General features: G+C 39.4%; 1 protein-coding gene across 3 annotated transcripts in view; it reads right to left on the bottom strand.

Moving 5' to 3' along the window:
• Window positions 1-18,928, bottom strand: part of Ncapg2 (non-SMC condensin II complex subunit G2) — a 63,603-nt gene that overhangs the window by 9,403 nt on the left and 35,272 nt on the right. For all 3 annotated transcript variants that reach the window (XM_057783216.1, XM_057783215.1, XM_057783217.1), the window contains 5 exons: window positions 15,569-15,753; window positions 13,879-14,019; window positions 11,226-11,329; window positions 8,596-8,696; window positions 6,398-6,497 (listed from right to left, as the gene is read on the bottom strand). In XM_057783216.1, the coding sequence (XP_057639199.1) occupies window positions 6,398-6,497; window positions 8,596-8,696; window positions 11,226-11,329; window positions 13,879-14,019; window positions 15,569-15,753 (631 nt within the window). The remainder of the gene's footprint in view (window positions 1-6,397; window positions 6,498-8,595; window positions 8,697-11,225; window positions 11,330-13,878; window positions 14,020-15,568; window positions 15,754-18,928) is intronic.

Raw genomic sequence — 18,928 nt, forward strand, 5'->3', positions numbered from 1 at the left:
CCCTCATCATCCCTAAGAGTAATCCTGGTTCCCTGCCCTGTGGGAAGTCCAAGGACCACCCACCTCCATCCAGGTCTAGTAAGGTGAGCATCCAAACTGCCTAGGCTCCCACAAAGCCAGTACGTGCAGTAGGATCAAAAACCCATTGCCATTGTTCTTGAGTTCTCAGTAGTCCTCATTGTCCATTATATCAAATGGACCTAAGAAGCAAGCAGGTGTAGCTATCCTGGTACCTAACACATATCACGGGAAAAATCCATCTAGATGCAGTCTCAATTCTGATTATCTATGCCCCAAACACAAGAGCACCCACATATGTATAAGAAACATTACTAAAGCTTAAATCACACATCAACCCCACACACTTACAGTAGAGGACTTCAACACCTCACTCTCCCCAATAGAAAAGTCTGCTACACAAAAACCTAACAGAGAAATAGGAGAACTAATAGATGTCATGACTCAAATGGACTTAATAGACATCTACAGAACATTTCACCCAAACACAAAAGAATATACCTTCTTCTCAGCACCTCATGGAACGTTCTCTAAAATTGATCACATACTCAGTCACAAAGCAAACTCAACAGATACCAAAAAAAAGGAATAATCCCCTGTATCTTATCAGATCACCATAGCTTAAAGTTAGAATTCAACAACACCACTAATGGCAGAAAGCCTACAAATTCATAGAAATTAAACAATGCTCAACTGAATCAACCCTTGTTCAAGGAAGAAATAAAGAAAGAAATTAAAGACTTCCGAGAATTCAACAAAAGTGAATGCACAACAAAAAATGAATGTCCTAAACCTATGGAACACTATGAAAGCAGTACGAAGAGCACTAAGTGCCTAGATAAAGAAAATGAAGAAATCTCACACTAGTGACTTAACAGCATACCTGAAAACTCTAGAACAAAAAGAAGACTCACCCAGAGGAGTAGACGACAGGAAATAATCAAAATGAGGGTTGAAATGAATAAAACAGAAACAAAGAAAACAATACAAATCAATGAAACAAAGACCTGGTTCTCCGAGAAAATCAACAAGATAGACAAACCCTTCCTTATCCAAACTAATCAAAAGGCAGAAAGAGAACATCCGAATTAACAAAATCAGAAATGATAGACACAGAGGAAAACATTAGGTCATACAATAAAAACTTGTACTCCATGAAACTGAAAAATGTAAAAGAAATGAACAATTTTCTGGATAGGTACCACATACCAAAATTAAATCAAGACCAGGTGAACAATTTAAATGGATCTATAACCTGCAAGGAAATAGAAACAGTCATCAAAAGTCTCCCAACTCAAAAAAACCCAGGGCTGGATGGTTTCCGTGCAGAATTCTACCATAACTTCAAATAATAGCTAATACCTATACTTCTCAAAGTGTTCCACATAATAGAAACAGAATAAATGCTGTCAAACTCTTTTTATATGGGGCTACAGCTACCCTGATACCCAAACCACACAAAGACTCAACTAAGAAAGAAAATTACAGACCAATCTCCCTCATGAAGATTTGCATGATGCAAAAATATTCAATAAAATACTGGCAAACCAAATCCAAGAACACATCAAAAACATCATCCACCATGATCAAGTTGGCTTCATCCCAGAGATGCAGGGATGGTTCAACATACAAAAATCTATCAATGTGATCCACAATATAAACTGAAGACATATGATCATCTCATTAGATGCTGAAAAAGCCTTGACAAAAATCCAACACCCTTTCATGAAAAAGGTCTTGGCGAGATCAGAGATACAAGGAACATAATAAAAGTTATGTTAGAGATACCTAAACATAATAAAAGTAATATATATTGACAGTCATCATCAAATTAAATGGAGAGAAACTCAAAGCAATTCCGCTAATATCAGGAAAAAGACTGTCCACTTTCTTCATATCTATTCAACATAGTACTCGAAGTTTTAGCTAGAGCAGTAAGACAACAAACGGAGATCAAGGGGATACAAATTGGAAGGAAAGAAGCCAAACTTTCCCGCTATCTGCAGATTATATAATAGTATACATAAGTGGCCCCCATATTTGTACCAGGGAAATCCTACAACTGATAAACACCTTTAGTGATGTGGTAGGATACAGGATCAACTCAAAAAACTCAGTAGTCCTTCTATATACAAATGATAAAAGGGCTGAGAAAGAAATCAGAGAAACATCACCCTTTACAATAGCCACAAATAACATGAAATATCTTGGGGTAACTCAAGTGAAAGACCTGTATGAAAAGAACTTTAAGTGTTTGAAGAAAGAAAATGAAGCTGGGCAGTGGTGGCGCACGCCTTTAATCCCAGCACTCGGGAGGCAGAGGCAGGCTGATCTCTGTAAGTTCGAGGCCAGCCTGGTCTACAAGAGCTAGTTCCAGGACAGGAACCAAAAAGCTATGGAGAAACCCTGTCTCGAAAAATCCAAGAAAAAAAGAAAGAAAGAAAGAAAGAAAGAAAGAAAGAAAGAAAGAAAGAAAGAAAGAAAGAAAGAAAATGAAAATATCAGAAAATGGAGAGATCTCCCATGCTCTTAGATAGGTAGGATCAACATAATAAAAATGGCAATTTTACCTAAAAAAAAAAAAAGCAATCCTCAGATCCAATGCAATCCCCATCAAAATCCCAAAACAATTCTTCATAGACCTCAAAAGAACAATACTCTACTTCATATAGAAAAACAAAAAACCCAAGATAGCCAAAATAATTCTGTACAAGAAAGGAACCTCTGGAGCTATCACCAACCCTGATTTCAAGTTCTACTATAGAGCTATAGTAATGAAAACTGCTTGGTATTGGCATAAAAACAGACAAGTGGACCAGTGGAATTTAATTGAAGACCCTGATGTTAATCTACACACCTATGAACACCTGATTTTTGACAAGTTTACAAGAACCTAGCCGGCACAATATTAAGAGCAACTTTATTCAAACTCCTTGAACTTGGAAATGAGTGAGATATTTTTCAGTAGAGTGAAGGTTAATTTTCTGTTTTTCAGTTTAGTTAAGGGATGCTCAAACAGTTGGCACAGAACTATTTCTTTTTTTTTAATATTTATTTATTTATTATGTATACAATATTCTGTGCATATGCCTACAGGTCAGAAGAGAGCACCAGACCTCATTACAGATGGTTGTGAGCCACCATGTGGTTGCTGGGAATTGAACTCAGGACCTCTGGAACAGCAGGCAATGCTCTTAACCGCTGAACCATCTCTCCAGCCCAGCACTATTTCTTCATGTGTCTAAGAGGGTGTATGTAGAACAGATTAGTGCTTAAACAGTGAACTAAGAAGGTTAAGTCCTCACCCTATATAGAGGAACTCTCTTCTGGAGCTAGGGCAATTCTTCATCTCTTCTATATCAAAACCCTAGGTTCTTTGGCTTCCTAACTCTAGATCTTATACCACCCTCAGAAGATACAAAACCAAATATGAAACCTCATATAAGCTAGGGCCTCTGAGTGATACTGATATGTCAATGCCTGCTAATCCACTTTTAACAAGTCTGTTGCTATGGTTTAGGATATAAACAGTGAGAGACAGCAAGCATATACTGGGACAGGGAACACACGGAAACTCTCTGTACCTTCAGGTCAGTTTTCCTAAGAGTTAAGTCTTTTAAAAACTAAGTCCACTAAATTATTCTAACATTGCAAGAATTGTTCAGTATTAAAAGATCTAATACAGTCATCCCTCTGTATCCATGGTCTCCACATCCATAAAAAGAACAATACACATTGAAAACATTTCTTTCTTTAAAAAGCCCAATTTGTACTGAACACATGCAGATTTTTTTCTTATACTGTAGTGCTTAGCAAAGGACACAATTCACACTGTACTGTCAATAATCTAAAGGTGATTTTTAAAGTAAACAAGAGGGTATGCATACGTTACATGTGAATTCTATTATACCATTTATATAATGAATTCACCTATCAATTTATAGCACTTTCACATACACTTTCACATGGATCTTCTTCCTCCAATTTCCTCTTCCCCTGCTTCCCTCCTGCTTTCTCCTTCAGCCTCTCTTCTGCTTTCAAGTCACATGTATTCTATTACTTTCATGTTTAATATCCCCATCCTATTTATTCTCGAAATATTATTCCTTACAGCTATCAGTTATCTATAATTTACAAAATCAATAAGCCATATAGCACAAGAAGCAGTAAGGACTTCCTAAACTGTAATCCCCATCACTAATATGTCATACACACAGAGCTGCTTGGCACAAGTCTGAAATCCTGAAACAGCTTTCCGAAACACACTACTTTTTACAAATCAGCTCGGTCTACGGCCCCTGAATGCCTATTCTGTCTTGCACATAGGTAAGGTTTTGTGTGAATTTAACACAGAGGAGTCTTCTGCTGAGGAAGACATGACTGGTGTGTGAAAAGAGAGAGATGAATGAAGGGGGAGAAGTGCTTGGAAAGGACAGACTCCCCCAAAACAAGGCTGTACAGCTAAGAGTGTATTGTTGTGAGCACACAGCTCAACGTCATCATTTCATGTGACTGATATACCATGTAGTCACTTCGACATTCTAAGTGCATTCCAAGTATTGGCTTGTTATAAATGTTCAAACTACAACAGCATAGAAAACTACCAATTAATTGGCTAAGACTCTGATGACTGGGAAAAATAAAACTAATGTTTTAAAATTTTTAAATGAGTTGGAGAGCTAATTAAGTGGCAGAGTGTCTGTGTGTGTATGTGTATGTATATGCATATATTATATAATTATATGTGTATATGTATGTATGTAGGAAGCAGTAAGTTCAATTCCCAGCATCACCAAAGTAAAAATAATTGAAATAAATTTCAAAAAAATAATTTTTTTTATCATTTTTATGGATAGTTCCTAGTTATGCTAACAAAGACCCATTTTGCTAAGAATACTAAAAATTAGAATGGGCTAGAAACGTATTCACTAATCCTTTCATTCACTATAATATTTCAATTGTCAAAATCATTTGTAAACCTAAATCCTAGTTAAGTAAGCATTTAGTATGTATGCCTATGTAACAAGTCCACATAAGGAACACTTCACAAATGTATACATAGAACAGCAATCTAGGATTATGAAAGGCTCTCTGCAAAGCAGAGGACAGCTAAACAGTATGCATGGTCTGCTTCCCACTAAGACTGCCTAGTGAAACGCCTGGAACAATTGATCTCTCCACTACACGTATAAACAGCACAGATGTCCTGGAGAGGAAAATGGCTCAGGAACATACTTGTCAACAGCAGTCTGAGAAACCAAAAATTTCCTAGGAAGAAAGAAAAGACAGGGCAAAACAATGCACAGGTTCCTCCATCTTGTATTTTTTAAGGCCATTTTAGGTTTAACTAGAATTTGATCTCCTCGATATGAAGCCAGGAGGAAAATTATACAACTCTATTCTAGGAACCTAAGGTCAAGATGCCCCAGCTAACTTATCTTAGAGTCTGTTAAACTGCTTGTTTGTACAGGACCTCCTTCTCCGGCTACCTGTTTATCTCAGCATCTGCTGAACTACTTGCTTGTGCAAAACCTCCTCCTGAAGCTGTGGAGGAAGATACCAGGATGTGGAAACCCCTTACTCTATGCGCTTGGTGCTACACTGGGGTCCCAAACAACTGAGTATATTTCCAGGCAGTGGGAATGAAGATTTTCAATTGGCTAAAGACTAAGTCTGAGTTTTCTTCTCTGGTGGGCACCCTATAATATCACGAAGGGCTAGGAATGAACCTTGCTTGACACTCTTAAGACAGACCTACATTAATACTTGGAAAATACCTGTGGCTTTCAAATGAAGCAAATTAGCCAAAAACAATGTCTCATTTGATAATTGTAAATTGGGGTAAATGTTCTTTCTTTTCTATAGCAAAATTTCACAAATGATTTTCTTTTGTTTCTGAAAAGCATTTGTACATCAGAAACATCTGTCTTAGTCACTGTTCTATTGACACAACAAAGCATCATGACCAAGGCAATTTATAAAAGCGAGCATTTAATTTACAGGGTCACAGTTCCAGAAGATTAGCGTTCACAATAGCAGGAATCATTGCAGCAAGCATGGTACTGGAGCAGAAGCTGAGAGTTTACATATGATCCACATGCATAAACAAAGATGGAGCTAACTGGAAGTGGCCTGGAATCTCAAAGCCCACCCCCAATAATACACCTCCTCCAACAAGGCCACACCTCCTAATCCTTTCCAAACAATTCTACCAACTGGGTACCAAGCATTCAATCACATTAAGTATGGGGGCCATTCTCATTCAAATGACCATAATCTCCAACCTTACAACTGCTTCTAATCCCCTGGCTCTAATGAACTGAATAAAAGAGCAGTCCCAAACATACCCAGCTCTCGGTCGAGTAAGTCTCACATTTACCTTTCTAGACTATCCTCTTCCAAAGTGATCTCCATAAATGTCTTCAGCTTTCTGTTCACAGTCTCTACAACCTCCTTCAGCTTTGCACTTCTATGTTTACCTGTAAGAAGATTACATTGAAGATTACATTGAAAAAAAGTTCTCAGGCGGGGCGGTGGTGGTGCACGCCTTTAATCCCAGCACTTGGGAGGCAGAGGCAGGCGGATCTCTGTGAGTTGGAGACCAGTCTGGTCTACAAGAGCTAGTTCCAGGACAGGCTCCAAGACCACAGAGAAACCCTGTCTCGAAAAATCAAAAAAAAAAAAAAGAAGTTCTCACCATCACTATATATAACATTCTCTGCTGTGCACATGTGGTCAGTTATCTGTGGTCTTGTTTCTCCCAAGTTAACCCCGGCTGACTGTAGGACAATTATCCCTTCCACAGAGATGCTGTGAGAGTACATCTGCTATGTGTGGAGAATCACCAGAAAAGAGTGACAACCAGCACAAATCACATTAATCTATTGTAGTTTTATTTGTAGTTTAATAACTAAAGCTTGCCTGAAGATCAGAGAGTAAAACAGCCCCACTGATCAGCCTTACAGACCAGGCAGCAATGACACACACCTTTAATCCCAGTAGCCACACTAGTTTGCTACAGAAACTGGGCAGTAGTAGTGCACACACCTTTAATCCCAGACCTACAGGGGAATATAAAACGGGAGGAGACAGCTCTCAGACACAGTCTCATTCTGAGATTCCTAGAGGTAGGATCACCATTTCAGACTGAGGTACAGGTAAGAGACAATGGCTGGCTGTTTTGCTCTTCTGACCATCAGGTTGAACCCCAGTTATCTGTCTCTGGATTTTTATTAATCATGCTATTTCCCACTGCAGGTACTCAGCACCTCACATACATGCTTACATCTCCTCAATGAGGTATGTCCTTTGCTCTGCAGAACACAAGTGCTCTGTGCCTCTAAATCAGGGGACGTCCCTCACACAAGCCTTTTAACTGGGCCTGAAAACTTTTTAAAAGCATCATAGACTGAGTACCTAATACCAAAAACTGTAATTTGCTATATTCTAAAATTCAAAACTTTTTGTCCTACTTATATGTGTTTCCGATTTTAAATTTTCAATTCGGGAATTCTCAAGCAGTATGTTTTACATAAATAGTACAAAATCTATAAACTCCCAAATTCTGAAGAAATTCTTTGTCCTAAACATGTGGGTGAAAGGTACTCAAGCTTTGTAAATCTTCACAGATGTGGTAGGCATAAGAGATCTTTACCTGCAAAGTGCTAAAATTGAAAGACATTTTAACATCAGTAGAACTTAACCAAAAATATGGGAACTTGAATATAGTCAGTCAGCCTGCAAGGATGACACTGGACTTTACACTGAGCTGACATTTTATAAGTATTGCCAAATATTTTCCCAGTACTACTTTCAAATTAGTCAAGTATTCAAGAGGCATGATGCCAACATGCCCACTGTTTAAAAAAATAAATTTTAGAAATAGTTTTGATACTGGATTTCACTAAGATTGACCAAACTCCTAAGTTTGAACACTATTCACACCTCAGCTTCCTGAGTAGCTGGGGCTACAGGCCTTTGCTACAGGGCTCGCCCAGATTTTTAAACATAAGTAACACTGGGCAAATCAAGAGAAATTCAATTCTGAGGTGTAGTGGTTCAGACCTGTAATCCCAGCAACTAGCAAGGCTAAGACAGGAAAACTCCAAGTTCAAGGCCCGTCTGGATTGCAGAGTGAGTTCATGGCCAACCTAGGTATGTTAGTCAGACCCTGCCTCAAAATTAAAGAGGGAGCTGGTTACATAGTTCAGTGATAGATCACTTAGCAAGGCTACACAAGACAAGAGGGGAGGGGAGGAAAAGGGAGGAAAGAGGAGAGGAAGGGAAGGGAGGGGAGGGAAGAAGGAAGGGACTCAGTGATATTTACAGGCACCCAAGAGTGAAAGTGAAAGGCAGACAGGAGCTACGATTCAGAACAGCTCATGCAATGGCAGGGACAGTGGACTGCACTGTATTCAGAGAACACTAGGGAACAAGGGTGAAAAGGTTGTGGGAAGCTGCTTCTGTGCTGGCAGAGAAAAGGGTGAAACAGGTCAAATCCCAAACTTCTCTAACAGTAGCAACAAACAAGGACATAAGCAGTAACGTACAAGATGAAGGAGAAAAAATGTAACCAACCTTTGTTAATAACCAAAATAATATGCAGAACAGCTGTGAGGCACACAATGCCTTCAATATCACCAGAGGTTACACAAGCCTTTAGTTCATCCAAAAATGACCTGTGGAATCAGCAAACATTTGAAATTACTCCACATCCCAATACATGATTAAAAAAATAAATAAATAAATAAATAAACACAAGTGAGGTTTACCCACAATCATCAATACCACTTTTCAGGTAACATGAGAAATTGCCTAAGGTACTCCCCTTTATGTATTATACATGTCAGTTCTTACAGATGGAATGCTAAAAACCAAATAGTATGCACAGGAGAACAGGAACATAAGAGATATTTAATAGACTGCTGAAAGGCAATCCACAGCCCTCGGAATGATGCAATTAAGCTTTCAAGAAATGTATTCACACCATTCAGTGCCACTGTGTTCAAAGTCTGAAAAATAAATCCCTCTATATCTTCAGTTCCTTGTGGACTACTACAAACCCTAGAATCCTAGTCAAGTGAATGGACGGAAGAACCAAGGGTTGTTTATGGGATAAAATTTGAATTCAGAAACTGTAGAAATAAAAACTTTGGTGCTACTGAAACAAATGATGCTGGTTAGCTGGAGCTGAAGACTCGGCTGTGATTAATAAGAGCCTAGCATCATGAGGTAAAATCTGGAAAGTACTTCCACAAGGTCAGCACAGAGAAGATGAGTCTAACTGGGGGAGGAGGAGCTGGAGCAATGCTGCAACCCAAGCCAGTTGCCAAACTTGTTAACGTATAAGAGTTTTCCACAGGATCTACTTCTGAAGGCATAAAAGGGTCACAGGGAACAGTCAAAGCTTGGCACCTTATGGCAAAGTTGGAATCCCTGCATAGAGAGGCCAGGAGGACATTGGTGAAGGTGAAGTCTCAGCTACAACAGAGACTCAAGATACTGGAGATGCCAGGACCTTGGGACAACCACCCAGGACAACAGCAGGTATTGCAGAAAGTTAGCCTGAGACTACTAGACACATCCTTTGGAGCCCAGGAATTCCAGTTATATCAGATATTGAGCTGCAAGATCTGGAACTAAACTGACAGATTTTTGGTTTTGTTTAAGCATTATTGTTGTTATGCCCTGCCTCTTCCCTCTTGTAAAAACAAAAGCATTTAACTTGGTTTTTGTTGTTGTTTAGGTGCCCACAGTTAAAGAAATGTTACATGTTTTTGAAGAAAGAAACTGGACTTTCAAGGTGTTGAAAATTTTAAGTACCATGGAGTTTTGATGTTAACACTGGGACTTTCAAAGTCATACCATGTTTTATGGTGTGATATAAACGTGAAATCTTGGGGATAAACAAGAAAGAAAAAGTCATGGTTTAATAGTGGTATGTGTGTGTCTGTCAAGCTTACAATGGGTCAATTTGTTACTAAGTTTTTGACTTTTTTTGAAGTCTTATGGGAAGACAGGACCTTAATTGACTGACCTGTGGAGATGCCTACAATACATTTTCTTTGGAGGGCCAAGATAACGTGGGTGGGTGGCACCATCCTTGCACAGATGGTCCTGAGTTGTATAAGAAAGCAAGCTGAGCAAGTCATGGAAAGCAGTGTTTCAAAATGGTCTGCTTTCAATCCCTGCCATGACTTTTCTCCATGATGGACTATAACCTGAAAACCAAATAAATCTTTTCCTCCTCAAGCTAATTTTGATTAGTGTTAAAGCAACAGAGAATGCGGCGACCCAAAAATATGAGCCTATTTTCCTTTGTCTGAAGGATAGAGAGTTTGAGCATATTTGTGCTCTTTCAAAGTTGCTGACAGCAGGTGTGGCTACAAAACAAAGAGATCCTGACCTAGGCTGTGGTTACTTGGTGCTTTCAACATTAAGATGGCCAATAAAGGCGGGTCCACTCCACTCTGACTGAAGGTCAGAGAATTCAAACATACTCTGCTTCTTTTGAAATATGAGGTTTGAATTAGGGAGTGGATACCTGAAGGGTACTTGGTCTAGAGTGGGTTCACTACCCCCAAACATTAAATGTTTTGCTCGGGAATTAAGGGCTTGATGTCTCAAGTACTGGAGCAATTAACTGTTCTGGTTGTCCATTGTTAAAGCAGTCTTTTGCCTTCTTCCCCCCGCCCCCATTGTTTTGGAGTATAAAAGTCTATGGAAAATAAATATGGGCAAAATTCAGCATTCAGTATTCCCTGAGTTGCCCTCCCATGACTGTCCTGTGTCTCTGTGTTTCTTTCTTATCTCTGTTCCTCCTATCTAACATTTCTAATCCTCATACCCTACCCTGGAACTACAAATCCGCCGCGGCTAAGACGGCTAATGACAAGACAAGAAAACTAGAACACACAGTAAGAAGTATTTTTGTACACACATTTTTTTTCCATCAGCAAAATTTGGTTGTGATAAACATAACTAAAAACTATTTAAATGGATACAATAGTTTATAGAAAGTAATGGTTCTGTATGAAAGTTTAACATAAGCAGTTCCATCACTCATAAAATGAAGAAAAACTATGGGATGCTTTTCACATGTGGGTAAAAAATACCTTTGATAATCTGAGAATAAAAAGTAATAATCACAGGGCACTAAAAAAAATACAGATAGGGTTGTACCAAGATCAAAGAGAGAAGACAATTACCTGACCACATCCAAAGACTTCATTATTACACCAACTAAACACCTTGAAAATGGAGGAAGGTCAGCAGGACATTGCGGTGTGGTCAGATCTTCTATATCAGAAACCTAGGAAAATTCCAAATCAGTATATTATAATTACCCCAGATTGACAGCTTGGTTCACATTGATCTGGGTTCTCTTATATCTGACCAAAGCAATTCAGAAATAACAAGCTTTATTCACTACAGTTAATTACAAATTTCTTTATTATTTTCCACAAGAACATTTTACTCATTGTAACAGAAATAAAGGACATAAAACTTAGTAAGGCTTTAGTCAAATGGCCTTTATTTAACTTGATATCATCTATAAAAATATATTTTTATCCTAAGTCAACTTAACCAGTTCTTCTCAGCTCAGATTAGAATCTCAGTCTTAGAATGCTGGTGTTTCAGACTAAAGCAGTTCTCAATCTGTGAACTGAGACCCTTTTGTGGGTTCAAACAGCCCTTTCAGAGGGGTCACCTAAGACCATCAGAAAACACACATATTTACATTACAGTTCATAACAGCAGCAAAACTGCAGTTATGAAGTAGCAATGAAATAATTTTATGGCTACAATACAACATGAGGAACAGCATTAAAGAGTCACTTCAGTAGGAAGGGTGAGAAATTAAGTAAGATCCAGTCCACAGGGAAGATAAATTCAATAGTAAAAGCGGAGCATGGCAACTCTTGCTTGTGATCTCAGCACTGTGGAGTCATGGATCCCTTTCTTAAATGCTAATGTGATTATCTTAAGACCAAGCACATCCACAGCTTTAATATCAGATGAGTTATAAGCACTCCCCATGAAAGGAAGACACTGTCAGACTGTTTTACAGAACTACTCATGTAGCACACTTACAACACCTTACTTGTAAAGACAGATCAGCAGTAAAAGCTAAATACAGAGGGCCTGTGCACACATGCAGCTTAAGGGAGCCAGGCTGGCTACAAAGTTAACAATGTAGACTTCGTGAAGCTGATATCTTATAATAGGACAGTCAGAAATAAAACATTAAAAGGAGACAGTAATCTTAAATGTGTATGCAACCCAACAAAAGAACTGACCAAAAAAAAGTGAAAAAACGGAACAATCTGTAGTCAAGAATACAGACTGCAAGAAGACAGGCCAGTCAGCAATGTTCTGCAAAGAGGCAGAGCAGCATACAGAAAAGGGTCCGGGTTTGTCCAAAGGCTGCCAATGCTACATGGCTTTCTGAAGTTAAGTCTTAATCCTAGGTTTATGCTATGTCAACTAGCAATTACTTTCGTAAACCAAATAATCTCTCTTTACACTTTGAAGGATAGCCATAAATCCTAATTAATATTTCAGAATTTAGTGAACATCTTTTGTCTTTTATATTACAAAATTTGTATAATTATAATAATTTCTCAGACTGGAGAAATAGCTCAGTGGTTAAGAGCACTTGTTTCTCGTACAGAGGACCCAGGTTCAGCTCCCAGCATCTACCTGGGATGTTCACAATCATCTGTTAACTCCAGTTCCAGGGAATCCAATGCCCTGTTTTGACCTCCACAAGCATCAGGCATGCACACTGGATGCAAATTCTCACTGTGCCGCTCTGGTGTGGCTATACAGATGCGCACACACACACACACACATGCAGGCAAACACTCATACACACAAAAACAAAGTAATATACACTCGATCATGAGCTGCACAGAAATGTGCTAACATTTTGGGAGCAAGGGATGGTATATCTGACAATGTCCCAAAACATTATACTGAGTGTGCTGGCATCTGTATAGCCACACCAGGGCGGCACAGTGAGAATTTGCATCTTCACTTCTCAGAGTGCCCATGGTCAAGCAGTACATGACCATCTCTAGAAGATCATGCAATTCAGTGACAGTGTTAGCTCAAATATCAACAATGAGCAGATCAATCTGTAACAAAATAAACTAAATCTGTGTTCCATTCACCTTAGCTATGACAGAAGAATAAGATACCAAAACTTCAAGTTTCTAGAGCTAGAGAGAAGGCTTGACTGCTAAGAGAGCTTTCTTCTCTTACAGAGGACCCAGGTTCAGTCCCCAGAACCCACAAAGCAGCTGATAACAGCTTTGTAACTCCATTTGCAGGGGACCCAATACCTTCTTCTGGCCTCTGTGCACACCAAGCATGCACGTGGCACACATACATACACATGAAGGAAAACATTCATAATCATAGTAAGTACATTTTTAAAACTTCAAGCTTCCTATAGTTAAGAAATGAAAAGAAAAAAGAAAAAGGCATGCAGAGATATGAACAATTGTACACCAATTCAGTCTGGAACAGTCCTGCAATGTCTACCCAAGTATCCTTGATTTCTTCAAAGAAGAATCTTTAGAAACTATCAATTCATTCAAAACTCCTAGCACCAGCAGACCATATCCGCATCATAGCGCCTAGTTCCATAGCAGTCAGGAATGACAATACCCTTAGCATATGCTCCACAGTTTCCACGTGGCTCTAGATGCCCAACCAGCTAAATGGCAAAGTACTGAAATTGGCAAACAGTCGTCACCAACAGCTTGCACTAGAAAACCTTAACCACGTACTGTAAGCAGGCACAGCATCTGGGATAGTCAAGAGCATGGCAGTTTCATAATCAGTATACCTCACCTTCTGCAGCTGATGACTTATCTCAACCACAAGTGCAGCAATCAGAGTAGAAAGTACACCATGGTAGACTGCAGTGTCCCTGTACCAGGACTGAATAGTGCTGATAAATTCATGAAGAGGTGACTGTACAGAATGAAAGAGCTACAAGAAATCACATTAGTCATTGTCAGTACAGTTAAAAATCAGTTTTTAAAAAACAAGCACCAGGTGTGGCAGCTCACGTCTGTATCTAAGGATATACCAGGTGTGGCGGCTCACATCTGTATCTAAGGATGCACCAGGTGTGGCGGCTCACATCGGTATCTAAGGATGCACCAGGTGTGGCGGCTCACATCTGTATCTAAGGATGCACCAGGTGTGGCGGCTCACATCGCTATCTAAGGATGCACCAGATGTGGCAGCTCACATCGGTATCTAAGGATGCACCAGGTGTGGCGGCTCACATCTGTATCTAAGGATGCACCAGGTGTGGCGGCTCACATCTGTATCTAAGGATGCACCAGGTGTGGCGGCTCACATCGGTATCTAAGGATGCACCAGGTGTGGCGGCTCACATCTGTATCTAAGGATGCACCAGGTGTGGCGGCTCACATCTGTATCTAAGGATGCACCAAGTGTGGCGGCTCACATCTATATCTAAGGATGCACCAGGCTAAGTAAGGAGGACTGACATAAGTTTGAGGCCAGCCTGGGCTACCTTGGTGAGTTCTAGGCCAGTTTGAGTTAGAGTGAGATCTTGACTCAAAATAAAACAATAAAATGGCTGCTAGGCATGGAGGCACACACCTTGGGAGGCAGAGGCAGGCGAATTTCTGTGAGTACAAGGCCAGCATGGTCTATATAGCAAGTTCAAGTATAATCAGAGCTCCATAGCAGAAAGAAGCTGTCTCAGAAATAACAACAAAAACCAATAAACAACAACAACAACAAAAATAGAAGTATCAATAGTAAGGAGGGATGAAAGAAAAAAAGAAAGGCAATTATTAACATTAAAATAAAACCATCAGCTCAGGTAGTGTTTCTAAATGACACTACTTGATGGATGGTGGAAGACCTGGCAAAGAGTCTAAGACTGGGGATAAACTACATAAACAGATCATGGACACTTGAAACAACTATGAGCTGAGCTAGAAAAAAACTGTGCCAATCATGTTTAGGTTATTTCCACCAGCTCAGTCTAGAATAAAATTGAGACTCTTGGATATTTCATAAATAACCTCCCATTTAAACATTCTTAATTAAAACAATAATAGTTCACTGACAGAAAAAAAAATGGCTCTCTGCTAACAGTATAACTGATTCAGGAATAGGTTTTACACTGTTTTAGGAACAGATCTAGTTGCTCAATCATCTCAGCCTATGAGCTTTCACCATCAACAGAAAACCACAGTCCGGACCCTTCAAGGTGCTTCTAAATGGGGACATTAACAGATGATGGGAGTGAGCATCCTCCCAGGCAGTGACTGTCCCTTTGAAAATGAGCATCTTCACAAATATATTCTTTTCTGGGAAGCTCTGGAATCACCGCCTGCAGAGATCAGTTCCGTTTAGAGTCCTTACATCCATGGGACTTCAATCCCTGAGCTCAAGACTGCAGATCTGCATGCCACAGAGAATGCAGGCATGCTTACCTTTAGGTAACGCCCACAGCAGATAGCACAGTGAGACCTGGCCAGATGAAGAACAATACCTGCAGACTTTCTTCTGGCTGCTTCCTGAAGATCCAGGCAACACATTCCAACATTTTCTGAAATACTTCCTGCACTAAATCAAACAGCACCGTGACTTCTTCTGAATCTGTTTTCTGAATCATGGAGTTTCCAGCTATCTCCTTGAGAATGCCAAGAAGTAATGAAATGTAAAAAAATTCCTTCACTACAAAGAAAAGGAGAACAACCAATTACACATGCACATAATTCAACTGAAATTGCTTAACACATATAAATGATAGTAATGTAAGAACCTATTACTACTGAATTAGCACTAAACACGTTTACCAGATTGATTCAAACTAGAATCAAACACAAATTTCTTTTCTCCACATAACTAAAAATTGACTTCTTCCCCAGTAGCAGTAGTACAGCTGACTCTGCAGGTAAACAAAGAACTTTGTTCACTGCATGTATGTCTCCTATAAAACCTGAATTAGAAAACACAAACTTTTTCTTGTATTTTACTAAAGTAAAAATCCAATAAGGACAAGTCCAACCTCACAGCTCCCAACATCGTTTGATAACGTTATAGATTTCTGATACCTGGTTGTAGCTTACTGATTTCCTTTGGTGGTTTTTTTTTCCAATTACCTCCCTGACTGAGAGTACATAATGTGGTAAAATTCATTCTGTATATAACCCTAATAAAACTATTCCTCCATTTTTATTTCCAATCAATCTTGCCAGTAAAAGCTACAAAAGCAGAGACGGACCCTAACTCTAACACATGGCTCAGGGTGCTGGTTAGCCCTTAACTTTTGGGTACTACACAGCAAGCCGCCTGGCAGAACCCATGGTATAAGACACATTAAAATAAAACAAGTATGCAATAAAGCACAGAAATGATGCTCCTCACAGACAGTCCATTATCCAGGTGACCACAGGACTTGTCCAGAGAATGGGCCTGGATATGAAGGGTAAAGCCATTCAGCTACAAAATTAACTAAAGATCCTACAAGCTCTGCTAGAGATCACAGACAACTACACCCCAAACCTTCCTGCTAAGGGGATGACAGACTTTCCATCCCAGAGGCTCTCTATCAATCCTCCTGAGGTCTAAGACTCTGCCAGAATCAATAAGCAGCTCTGCAAAATTGCTAAAACCACACAGAAACTTTCAAGGAGCTACTACCCTTTCATTCAGAGGGTGGAAAAACTCATTCCTTATATATATTTGTCATGTGGAACATCCACTGATGAGACAGGTGTTGAGCTCTTCAAACCCGGATACTGCTGACTAGACCCTGACGGATGTTTTGAGGTGGGATGATTCACCTTTCATCTCCTGGCAACCTATACAAAGGACAAAGCTCGCTCTCTTTGCCAGCTTGTTCTCTCTCACCTTGCTAGCAGGTCCATTCCTCATTGGCATTAGAACCAACTTCAGGATTCCAGCTTATACTGAAGTCAGCTGAGATATCAAGCTTCATGTACTGAACAATTTCTGGATTCTAAGACCTTCGACTGGCAGACAGCCAATGTTGGATTAGCCGGACCACAGTCTGAAAGCCATTCTAATAAACCCCCTTTATAAGTATAGATTTATTCTCTAAGTTCTGCTCCTCTAGAGAATCCTAACTAATACACAGACAAAGGAGCTGTCTCCTTACATTCTTCCTCAGAATGTGTAGTCTCAGTAACATGGAAAGAAACCTGGAAAAGCTGAAAACTCTAACCATACGTTATTTCACTGTATTCAGGTGTGTGTATTTTATGAAACAAATATGCAACATGCTAGCTAGCTAGCTAGCAACAAACTGCTAACAACAGGCCAGGATTCATAGCTACAGCCAAAACTGGTGCTGATCTATAGTCTTGCTAAGAGTCCTCCCCAGGGCACAGCTCAAAGTCAGAAAACAAGCCATCAATCTGAAACTAAAGTAGTGCTGGCTCTGTGGCTCTCCCCAGTATGCTCATCTTTAGGTTGCCAAATCCCTGCCAACAAACAAACAGTAGCAAGGACAGCACAAGATAGAGACAGTCTCACAAGTAAGCTGTGGGGCGACCTCCTACACTGTCTCCAAACTGTACATGACAGCCTTGGTTTCTGAGATGCTAAAATCCCAGCTATCTCACATTACTCTTTATCAATGGCCCTTTTCCTCCAAAGCTTTACATTTCCTATAGTCTTCACTTTGCTTTTATTTCTCTTTCAAACATAACCCTATAGTCTTTACTTAAAAAAAAAAAAAATCAACATTTCTTTTTAATTGAGCTGGCATTTTTCATTAAGAACTCTCCCAAAGCTCTGTTATGTTTGGTGCCTGATTTTCCACAATCTATGTACTATATTGTAGTGGGAATTCCAGAAGTTTGTGGGCTTACACCCCTAATTTATTTGGTTGATGCAGTTGGCCACCCAGAAATGGCTTCTTTAGAATACACATTTGGGTTTATAAAGAATACCCTACCTGGACATAATTAATATCAACACAATGTGGTGGTTTGAATGAGAATGGTCCCCATAGGTTTTTTATATTTGAATACTTGGAAACATTACAAAGTGTCAGTTCGTTGGAGGAGGTGTGTCCCAGGGGCAAGTGTTGATGTTTTAGAACCCATGTCATTTCCAATGAGTTGTCCCTTTTTCTGCTTGGTGGCTGTGTCTCAAGATATAAGTTCTCAGCTACAACTTCTGCTCCACACTTGTCTACCTGCTGCCATGCTACCTGCCAATATACTCTTATTTTCTATAAGTTGCCTTGGTCATGGCATCTTATCAGAGCAATAGAAAAGTAAATAAGACACATAAATAGTTTCTGAAAATGGCTTCTTCACTGAGCCCCTTTCAAGTAGAGCAAAAAAGTTTTAGAAAGTAGACTCTAGTCTCAGTTTGCTAACCTCTACTGCATCCTTGCAAGCACCAAAGAAGAAGAGTCGCACTGAGATATGGTGATGAGTCCTACAGACCCTAGTCACTGGACATGCAAACACAAAGCTCATCAGTCTGGACAAAGGTCCAGCTCTAAACCTGATCGAAATGGACTGGGTACCACTATGTAATGAAATGGACTAAATGGAAAGAAAATTCTGATTAGTTCTATGATTTTAAACTTTATAAATAACTAAAAGTAGATTCAGCAAAAAGAATTATTCAGCAAAATAATTCCTAAGTGATGAATCAAGTATGAAAAAAAATCATTTTATTTCAACAATTAAGCTTATGTGTAGAATGTAGTTTTAAACTGTAGAGAATGATTTAAAAAAAAAAAAGTTCAAGACTTTGAATAACTCTACAACTTTAGAATCTGTGAACCAATACAGTATCTTGTTATATCTGAAGTCATCGACGAGTGTCCAGCAGCACAGGAAGGGTAGGACTCTACTCGGGCATGCCT

Source organism: Chionomys nivalis, chromosome 10 (assembly GCF_950005125.1).
Source record: "Chionomys nivalis chromosome 10, mChiNiv1.1, whole genome shotgun sequence".
In the NCBI taxonomy this organism is placed as follows: domain Eukaryota; kingdom Metazoa; phylum Chordata; class Mammalia; order Rodentia; family Cricetidae; genus Chionomys; species Chionomys nivalis.